The 10,689-nt window shown below is 48.4% G+C and overlaps 1 protein-coding gene across 1 annotated transcript in view; it reads left to right on the forward strand.

Annotated features, from left to right (window-relative positions):
• The window catches only part of ZCCHC7 (zinc finger CCHC-type containing 7), a 122,268-nt gene that overhangs the window by 3,092 nt on the left and 108,487 nt on the right, over positions 1-10,689 (forward strand). The window contains exon 3 of the mRNA XM_009642450.2: positions 3,066-3,776. Coding sequence (XP_009640745.1) covers positions 3,089-3,776 — 688 coding nt within the window. The 5' untranslated portion in view covers positions 3,066-3,088. The remainder of the gene's footprint in view (positions 1-3,065; positions 3,777-10,689) is intronic.

Genomic DNA, 10,689 nt, shown 5'->3' on the forward strand with positions numbered 1-10,689 from the left:
GGATTCTGTCATTTCCTATGTTACTGAAGGTCTCTTTTCTCACGTTGCGTAACCACAGGTTAATATTGTAAATGTGCTTGACTGGAGCCAGCTCTGCTTTTGTTTTCACCCCGTGGATGGGAACAGGCTAAGACCTGTTCGAAAATGTGACCCCACATAAAGTTGAGAGAAATGTTTAAGTATGGGTGGTTCAGTTGCTCTCTCAGGTGCTTTTCTGCCTGATTTCTTTACTACCTACAAAAATTCAGGTGACCAGCGTTTCACTTTTTCCTCCGAACTGCAGTGTACAAACATAAACACCGGTTTCTTGTGTCTGTGACCACCAAGTTCTGATCGCACGCATTCTTTCGTACTTTATTTGGCCCAGTAGATACTATATTTACCTAAGAACCCCAACGAGAGAGGCAGAGTCTAGCAGGTATGGATGCATCCATGTTATCCTCAGGTTACTGCCGCGTGCGTTGTGCTGCTGAGCAGAGTTCTGTGTTGGCAGGTGTAAAATGTTCCAGGAGGTTGTAGGCGTCGTGTGGACAGGAAAGCTCTCAAATCAGATTCTATAACCTCCACTGGTTAAGTTTTAGGACTGCATTTGTAGGTTAGAAACCAGCTTGAGTGTATTATGACACAGCGGGGCTGAGCACGTGCGTGGATGAGTGGGGCTCTGGTGGTCTCGGGATGTGATCTCAGCTGGCGATGGCCAAAGTGACTTCTTTAGCTGCGCAGGTGAGATCAAGTGATGCACGCTGATCTGCTGGAAGCCTGGACAGAAGAGGATACAGCGCATGGGTTGTCAGTAGGCATTGTATTTTCCTGCTTGTGTGCTCGCGTTTTATGTGGTTTTGCTCTGTTTATTTTTCTGGGAAGAGTGTTTTCCTCTTTAGTTTGACTTCTGGTATAACAGGAATACAAATGAAGCCAAGTCTGTCATGATCAGGGAAGGACTCTTGCAGGGTGTGCACAGAAAGCTGTCATAATAAGAGACTTTGGGTTCCTTAAATACCATCATTGCACAAATTACTTAATGTACACAGATCCCGAATCTAAATTTTTGTACTTGTGTATCAGTATGTGACTTCAAAGAATACCATGCAGCTTCCTCCCCAGACAGAAAAAACTGAACTGCATCTGACAGTTTTCATGTCTGAAAAGGCTTGTTGGCTTCCCTAGGAGTAGCTGTAACACAGAAATGCAGATAGGGCCTTCAGAGAAAGTGTTCCCCTTCCTCGCCTCCATGCATGATGTGGTCACGTAAACGAAGTGCTGCACCCCATGAACCGGGCAAAGTAACTTCAGAACGTATCTGGCTTGTCTGTCTCGCTGGGGAGTAGGTAGTGAACTCCAGGGATGCTCGCCAGTGGTTTGGGGTCACAGGACAGTTGAGGTTGGAAGGAACCTCTGGCAATTGCCTCGTCCAACACCTTGACTCAGAGCAGGGTGACCTGGAGCAGTTTGCTCAGGGCCACGTCCATCCGGGTTTTGAACATCTTCAAGGATGGAGGCTCCACAGCCTTTCTGGGCAAGAGAATAAAAAAGGTTTTTTTCTTATGCTTAAGAGGAAATTCCCTGTATTTTATTTTTTGTGTCTGCCACCTCTTCATGTTGCTGGACACCACTTGGAACAGCCTGGCTCTTATTTACTCTTCCTCCCATCAGGTATTTATGTACATTCATAAGATCCCCCTGAGCCTCCTCTTCTTGAGGCTGAATGGTCCCAGCTGTCTCGGCCTCGCCTCAGATGACATATATGACAGTCTCTTACTAATTTTAATGGCCCTTCGCTGCACTTGCTCCAGTTATGTCCATCTTTCCTAGTGCTGGAGAGCCCAGAGCTGTACGCAGCACTCCAGATGTGGTCCCGTGAGCACTGACCACAGCGGAAGGATAACCTCCCTCACCCTGCTGGCGATGTTCTTCAGGAGCCCAGGATGGTTTTTTGTCCCAAAAGTGTATTGGCTTGTGGTCAGCTGGTCCCATCCCCAGGTCCCTTTCTGCAAACCTGCCTTCCCGGCAGCGGGCCCACAGCCTGTCTCCTTCCCAGGTGCAGGGCTTGGCATTTACCTTTGTTGACCTTCATGAGGATCCTCTCTGCCCACTGACGCACCTCCAAATGGCGGCACGTATCAACCACTCCTTCCAGTTTTGCATCATCTGCAAACTTGCTGAGGGTGCCCGTTGTCCCATTAGCCAGCTCTTAGAGCGTATTTGTTTAAAAGGCACTTTTGCTGAGTACATGAGAAGGGAAATTGGGGCGTTAGTCCTAGATCCACCAAAAAGGCCATTAAAGGTTGTAGATAATTACTGCTTAACTGGTAGCAGCTCAGAGATGTCGCAGCTAATGCTGAGCTGGGCAGACGCTGTTTGCAGGTATATCTTCTTTAGGTCTAAGAGCACTGTAGTTGCATTTTCATGGCATTGTGACTCTGTAAGTCCTGGTGGGATGGTGTGACATGCTAGTTTGTATGAAGGCTGAAGATTTTGCATGTTTGTATGAAGGCTACCTCTGCTACTCTTCCCTTTTATGCTACCTTCAGACCTGAGCTTGTGCAGAGCGTGTCTGGGTGCTTCTTTACCGTAGCCCTAGCGCTTCTCATCATCGGGTTAAATTCTGCAGTGCCAGTTCAGCAGCCCAGCTGTAGATAGGCTCCACGTTTCTTCTGTCAGATACTGCTGGGTGTTCCTTCCCTGCTCTTCCACGTATGTATGTGAGATGTTACTGCGTGAAACAAGTTGCAGAGTACCCAGAATTAATACTAGTTGGCAGAATGACCAAAACTTGGATTCAGACGCTTGTTTGGCCCCCAATCCATGCAGGTGCCCTGGCTTTGAACCCAGGGTAGAGAGGAGCTGTGGAGGCTGAGAGCACATTAAGTGGAACTTTCCGAAGCCAAAGTAGTTGAGGTTGAGCATTGATTGATGTAGCTGTTAAGTCTGCCCAGTTTTATCTTCTGTACACAGAGCTCTACGACTAACCCAAGCAATTTCAGAAAGACCAAAGGTGTCATTTGAAAGGTGGCTTGGGGCATACGTTCACGACCATCCTAATGCAGCCTTTTGGTTTTTTGTAGATCCAGACTATTCGCTTTCCAGAATGTTTGTCGGCTACGAAGACGCCGAGGACACTGAAGCGTATGAAGATGAACTTTACCATGAGGAGTCATCCAGTGAGCAGAGTGTTGATAGTGAGGTGGAATTTCATCTCTACAGCCAGATCCACTATTCCCAAAATCTTGAAGAAATCAGCACGCTGGAAATGGATGAAGACGGTGATGTTGCAGGAGTCGCGGGTCATAGTTCAATCCTAACTGAGAAATGGTATGAAGACAAGAAAATCACTGAATTCATTGATCATGGTGCTCAGTTTTCAGGTGACCCTGAGATCATCGTCTTGTCTGATACACCAGATGAAGACAGTGTTTACAAAAGCAAAGTAAAGAAGTCAACAAGCTCTTTAGCTCAAGGTAAAGCACGTATCCATCCAGGATTTTCCACACCAAATCATGCCGAAGCTGCTGGGTGTAATACCCTGTATCCTGCTGGATCAGGCACAGGCATTTCAAGGCAAAGGAAAAGCACCAGTGGGAAGCTTAACCCAGTCAGTTCTGCTGGAGCTCACGCCATCCAAGACGTGTTGGTAATCGATGACAGCTCGGAGGAGGAGAGCTTGATATCTGAAAGTGATAATGTCGAGAGTTGGATGCTTTTGGGAGCTGGTGCAGATGACAGAGATGAAGATATAATGTTGAACCTTGAAGGCTGCGCGACTCCCGTCAGCGAAGGTTAGTACTTTCTTTAATCGCTTGTTTATTCTTCTGCATGTGGGAGGATCTGTCTTCAACGACACTGATGTCAATATTTGAAAAGAAAGATAAACAGAAAGCGAACGCGAGTGTGTAATGATGGGCACAAAACTGTGATGAAGGAAATAGCCATTTATTTATACCATTTCAATGCCATGACCTTGGTAACGTCATATATGGACATATATATTGGTGGTAGACATTTAGAGGTGGTATCAGTGATTCGTACTGTGAACTTTCCAACTTCCCTGTGTATTTTGTATTCCTAAGAGCTTATAGGAAGTTGCAGGGGGGAAGGGGGTGAAATAAAGAGGGAATACAAGGGTTTCTTACTGTAAAGAAAGTTAGGCAGAAACAAACCAGTTTGAGGACTAAAGACGTAAAGAAAATCAGGTAGGAGCTGCATAGCAATACAAAGTTTGCTGAGAAGTGCTGCAGGCTGGGAAGGTAATGAGTGCTCTTAACCCAGGGAGCAGCGCCATTCCTCTTCCCCTGTGATGAGATTTCTGTCCCCTGCCCCGCCTGCCTTGCCTCATTGCCCCTCAGTGGTGCAGACACCCGCGCTCCGTGCTAGACCAGAGAAGTTACAACTCGGGAAGGGGATGAGCTGTGACAGGAGCGGGCAAGGGACGGAGGGGAGGCCTTCTGAGCGGGTTCCCCTCCCAGGCTCTGTAGCCACTCCTTCAGGAGTCTGGCAGTTTGGGCTGTTGATCTGAAATTCACTGCAACTTCTTGTATGGATTCTGCACCAAATAGTTTGCACTGAGTAGTTGGGAGGGATTCCCAACCGCTGAGGCCAGCATCCAGCATTTTAGTATTTTGCAAAATGCTCCTCCACCTAACCATGCCGGAAGCTCGTAAGCGTGATGGTTAGCGCAGCGGATCTGAGAGACGTGCCCGTGGTACTCATCCTACGTAACACGTACTTTGTCACCAGCAAGTAGAAACTCTCCTGGACAATCAGCCATGCTTTTTGCTTGCCCACCGGTTTCCCGAAGCGCAAAGATCATTTCCAGTAACAGCGTCCCCTGCCAGGCAGAGAGCACACACTACCTGGAGAAAGGCTGGACAGGCTGGCCGGATCAGCTGCGGTGCGGGGGACCTCTGCAAGACCTTTTTTTAAATTTATTTATTTAAAAAAACCCCGTATACTGTAATTTTACTGTGTGCACATGTAAATGAGGCGGTTTTGGGTGCAGGGAAACGAAATGCTGTGCGGCGCTCCTCTGCAGGCTGATGGCGGTGAGGTTTTTCCTTGGGATGGCTGCGTGAACAGCGCTGGGGTTCACGTGCTGCTGCCAGGCTGTTTGAGAGGGGAAAGCCGAGGAATTGTCTCTGCCTTCTTCCCTGGTAAAACACCCCTCTCACGTTCAGAAACTTTCTGCTGAGAGCTGTTCTTGTGCCTGGTTTTGCACAGCTGCCCGTAGTCCTTGGCTGAACAGACCGCGGTGAGCGCTTGATCGCAGATGGTTGATGAAGGACGCCAGGGTGCTTGCCCAAGCCTCGGGGGTTCCAGAAATGCTGCCCCTGCTCCCAGTGCAGTGCTGGAAGAGTGGCAGAGCATTGAGCTGCCACGCCAGAAACCCAGACACCCGCGTAATATTTGCCATTTATGTAATATTCTCTGCTATTTCTAAGAATTAGCTTAAAGTTGCTAAATTTTATGAATACCTTTCTTTTTGTATTTTCACATCCTGTCCTTTTCTTTGAAACTAGAGCTAATTAGTTTGTCTTTTTCTTAAACTACTTTGCCCGTTGGGGAGTGAATGTTTGGTGCCGTGTGGCGACTGCTGTAACAGCAACGCTGTTTGTGCATAGCACAGTTCAGACATTTTCCGGGTAGCGTCCGTTCTTCTCGTAACTGCTGGGCGGGCAAAGGACCGGGCGTTAGGGTTCTTTTGTCGGGTTTCCTCTGTGTATCTCCTTGGATTTATGTACCAAAATTGCCGATGGTAGCGCTAAGGATTACCCAGAAAAAGGAAGATCCAAAAATGTTTAGTGCTTGCGACCTTAAGCATGTTTCAAAATTACACATACACGTTTTGGGAAACATTCTGTGATTAATTTATCAGAGTGATTATGTTTACTGGCTGTAACATGAACATGAAAACTCACATCTTCATTCTCGGTGCTCTTCCAGCAAAGCTGCGCCGGTGCTAACCGGAGAGGCTTTTAGAAATCCGTACCGGAGGTTACTACCAGGAGGCGGTTTTGATAACTTGGCAGTGTGTTTTGGTAACAAATGTAGTAATGTTTCCTATATGTATTTATGGATGTTGACAATAAGCGAGCCACATTCAGAGCAGGTAACAGGCGCAGAATTTTCCTGAGCTGTACAAACTCATCACACCGTTCAGAACTAAAATCGTTTCATTTAATGTAGGTGATGTAAACATTTTTTGAGATGCTCGAATGGGAAGTCAGACGGTCACACAAGACACTCGTAAGTGTAACCGTTCCCCTCCTACTCTGATTTTTGTTCTGAAGGCTACGTCGGAACCTCCTCCAAGCCCCTTCTTGTGCCCTCCTCGCACCATTGTGGTTCTGCTTCCTGCGAGTGCGTGACTTTGCAGAAAGCCTTGACCTTGGCGCACTTCTCCCGGCCGTGAACAGGTTAATAACCATCGGCCTGAACGTGCGGTACGCCACGGGCAGAGCAGGGGCCCGAGCCCTGGTGCTGGCCCCGACGCGGGCGCACACCCGAGGTGGGGAGGGCTCCCCTCAGAGCCCCGTTCCCAACTGCGCCCCAGATTCCAGCGACTGTTGCTTGGGCAGCAGCAGCGTGCACAAGGTCTGCTCGGCTGCTCTATTGCTAATAGGTGTGGTGGGGGGGATGCAAAGACACGGGCTGGAAATAAGTTGGTGTTGTACATATGTGTGTATGTAGTGAAAAGCTGAAACAGCACCAAAATTGTTTTAGGGAGCAGAAGCCATGAATCTTCCTCATGTAAAGTAGCTGTAACTTGTACATGGAGCTGACGCTGCGTCGTAGCTCCAGTTCTGCAGGCTATGAAGGACTCCTTTGCTGCAACGTAAACATAAAAATTCTAAATCCAAAGGAGGAAATGCATTTTAAAAAAAGGTGCGTTGGCAAATTATCCTCTCAAAGATATTCTCCGTTAATTCATTTGAATTATTTTGAGACGTGCACAGTTCTGTTTTTAGGGTTTCTAAAGAACAAGCATTTAAGTGACTGCACGGTATGTAAATTACTGTTGTAGGGCTTGCAGTACCAGTAAGGATGGACAAAAGAGTGCAGTGCTTGCCGAAGCCTTGCGCTTTCCCTTCTCTCCCCAGAATGCCCGTGACCGTGTAAATGGGACAGACCTCCCGTGGCAGTGCCGTGGTGTGTCTGGTGCCCAGCTTGCTTCGCCTTAAAAAGGGAAGAGAACCACGAACAGTTCTCTGAGTACGAGAGCGGCCGGTGGTGTCAGGCATTTGATGAGCCTGTTTTCATGCCTGGCGCCCTGATGTAGAGATGCTGAGGTTCCCCTGGAGTCAGAAATGACTCAAGGAGAGGAATTAGGCGTTAATCTCCTTATTCTGTTAGCTCCCCCACATCTTAACATGCCTGCCCTGCTCTCGTCTGACAGCCTTACTATTTTTAATATTACCTATGAAGAAGTCACACTTTCTTGATGCGGAGAGTCTTCTCCCCACGCGGCTTTCTAGCTCCGGCCACCACCATCTCCTGTGGCAGAGAGAGATGTCCCTGTGTCCTGGGAGATGAGCGCAGGTTCCTGGTGGTAGGTGAAGATTGGCCTGTACCCTTCTGTCTTCAGCTGATGTCTTCAAAGCTGCGGCTGGTCCACAAACGCTGCTGTTCAGACCAGAATGTTTCCTCCCTTTCTGCCCGCTTTCCTGATGGTTTTAGATGCCTTCTGCTTTTTTTTTTTTTTGCTTGTCTAATACCACGTTAAGCAAAACGGTGTTTGTCCCTGTATTTTTGTAAATTCCAACTTTTCGTCGTGCGTCTGCTGGTTTCTCAGCAAACGCTGCTGACTGGCAACCTCTCGCCGCGCGGGTCGCGAAGATGGGCCTGGCTTTCTTCTTCTTTCACACAGGGGCATCCAGGAAAGTGGTGACTGTGCCTGCCATGAATCTGCCCCTCCTTACTTTGGCTGTGTTCTCCCGGGTGGGATTGTGCATGGCTTGGAAGTGAAGTGGGCACTTGGATCACAGATGGTGGGCTGAGCCGGACGGGGGTGACCCCGTACCTGTGGGTGTTACCGTCCCCAGCCGGGCACTGGTGGGTTTCCTCGCGTGGCGTTTGGAAAGCGCATGCTGCTGCTGCTGCTGCTTGTTGCTTTGCAGAAAGGGTCCTGCCCACTTCACGTGGCATTTAAAAAACCGGCAATTCAGCAAATCTAGGTCTGTGGTATGATTTACCTGATTTTTTTAAATGTTCAGAGTCCAGAAGAAAGCATGCAAAGAGAATCGTTACAAGCTGCGCTGTGTAGTAAATATACTGAATTCATCCTTAGTATCGGAGAGTTTCCAGGTCGTTGGAAGCAGGGCTCTCCCCTCACACCCCTTCCTTCCACGTCGCAATAAGAATATATGAGATAAGGACGTTAATCTCCTGTAGTTGGAAGTCTTTCATCCATTCCTTCATTAAAAGCTTCCTTTTAACATATTTCCTCTCCCATGGATAGCTGCAATCCTAATCTCTGCTTTTTTTTTTCCCCTCATGGCTTTTGGAAAGACAGCTTTCAAAGCTGCAGCATTGATGTCCGGCCACTAAGGGGTACAAAAAACAATTTATCTTATCCCTGCTTCGTCCTTTGCCCACCCAGCACCTTCCTCGGAGGCAATGGGCTGACGCGATCGCACTCTGGGCTGGGCAGGTTTGTGGAGCGCGGTGCTTACGGTTGGTTTTGAATGCAAAGCAAAATGTTTTTATAAACCAGCACATACGTGCTCTGCCGGGTTCCCAGAGAGGGAATGGTGGCTTGCGTCTCCACTCTGATTTTTTTCTTATTAACGCAGCAGCAAGGCTTTTACAGGAGCGTCGCTAGAGATGCTGCTCCTGGCAGCAGTCGTGCTCAGAAGTGACAGCCACTGGGTATCGGTCTGCCCTGGACGCTCGGGTGCCCCCGCTGGTCGCTGCCCCGCAGCCTGCAGAGCCTCCTCGGAAGCCCTGGTGCAGCCTCCTCAGCAGCGCTGGCCGCCTTTTGGGGACACTTGCAGACAGTGGCACGGCGTGCCGTAGCCGGAGCGATCCCACGTGCGCTGCTCGGGGGGTCCCGGGCTCCTTCCCGCTGCCAGCAGCGGCCCCAGCAGCAGGGACCCCGTCTGTCGAGGCGCAGCGCCCGCGCCGCGGGAGCTCAGTGCAGCCCAGGGCACGGGGAGGCTCTGCGCCACGGCACCACCGCGCCTGCGTGTAAGCCTCGTGCTCCATGACGGCGTGGGAGCCGTGCCCGCTGTGGCTTTGGCTCTGGTGGTAACCCCAGACCAGCGAGGAGCAGGAAGCACAAAGCTCGGCCGAGGCTTGCGGGCTGCTGCAAGATGCTTTAAAATCTGTTTCTCGCCTGATCTGCTAGCTGCCTGAACAGATTCATTTTTGTGCTTCCCAACAGACTGACTTCTGGAATTTGGTACAACAGGACTATTTTTAATCTCCTCTGTTGAAAGTGGTTATGAAGGGAAGCCAGCATCTGAGGGGCAAATCATTTCACTTGAGGCATGGGGTTTTTTTTGCTCTTTCTGTCCCGTAAAACTGCCCTGTACAGGAAGAAACAGTGAACATAAAGTGCAAGCTAGTATTTCCAAAGTGTTTTTTTTCAACTTTCCATCTTGGCTTCCATTTCCAGCTTGTTTTCCAGGTTCAGAGGCCTTGCTGTGCACCGATTTTCATCCTTAGTAGTAGTCTTTCAATTAGTGGAAGAAATAGTAATAAAAATATCTGTAAAATGAAAAAAAAAAAGGGATTTGAACATCTAGTAAATATGTAGTGAATGAAATCGTAAAAAAGTACGTGCCTAAAATGAAAAAAAAAAAGTCATTTGGAAGCATTTTAATTTTACCTCTTCCCTAAAAAATAAGTTAGGAAGGAGTTTTCTATTCAGCGGCAGTAACTACAGCTTGTGGAGTCAAAACAGGAATAGCAGTCTCTGGTAAACTCAGTTTATCGTTTTATCTCTGTCAGCCATGCTCAAAAAGGAAATTAAGCTTTTTTAACTCTTAGTGTTTTAAATGTCTTCTTCTAGACGTATGGCTTAATTTTGTCTTGACTCTGCAAGGTACTGCCGAAACTATTAAAAAATCTGACTGCATCTGTGCTTTTTTTCTCTCTGTGCTGTATTCAAATCCCTCAGGGTATTTTTAAACGGCGAAAAGGTGTAAACTTATTTCTAAAATGACAGAAATGTACCATAAGTTGTGCTTTTCTTCTTTAATTTACCTTTTCCTGTGGCAGCTAGTTCTGAACACGACCTTTGCAGATCTAGTATGTTTTTGTTCTAGAGTCTTGATATTTGTTGTGCCAACTTATTTCTTCTACAAAAAGGTCTACAAGGAATTTTTCATTCTGCTGGGCCACAGAAAAGCTGCGTGAAGAGCAGCAACTTCCCTGTGCTTTCTGCATCCCTGAGTGGTGCAGCTGCTGAATTAAATTTCAGCACAAGTTGCTTTCAAAAGTAAAAAGGATTCCTTGGTGAAAATGAGTTTAGCAGTCAGAGTATTTTTATTACTCACACCTCCCAGTACGTGCCGCGTTCCTCAGAAGCAGCAAGACTCTCCCGCGTGGCGCCCGTACCAGTGCCAGCGTCACGACCCCCGGCGCAGGGTTTCCGTGCGGGCAGGTCTGCGCGGCAGCTCACCGCACGCCGCTGCACGCCGACGGATGCCGCTCTGCTCCCAGCTCCCAGCTGCCTGGTCCTGAGGCCGTGGG

The sequence above is a fragment of the Egretta garzetta genome, unplaced genomic scaffold, assembly GCF_000687185.1.
Source record: "Egretta garzetta isolate BGI_Z169 unplaced genomic scaffold, ASM68718v1 scaffold277, whole genome shotgun sequence".
In the NCBI taxonomy this organism is placed as follows: Eukaryota; Metazoa; Chordata; class Aves; order Pelecaniformes; family Ardeidae; genus Egretta; species Egretta garzetta.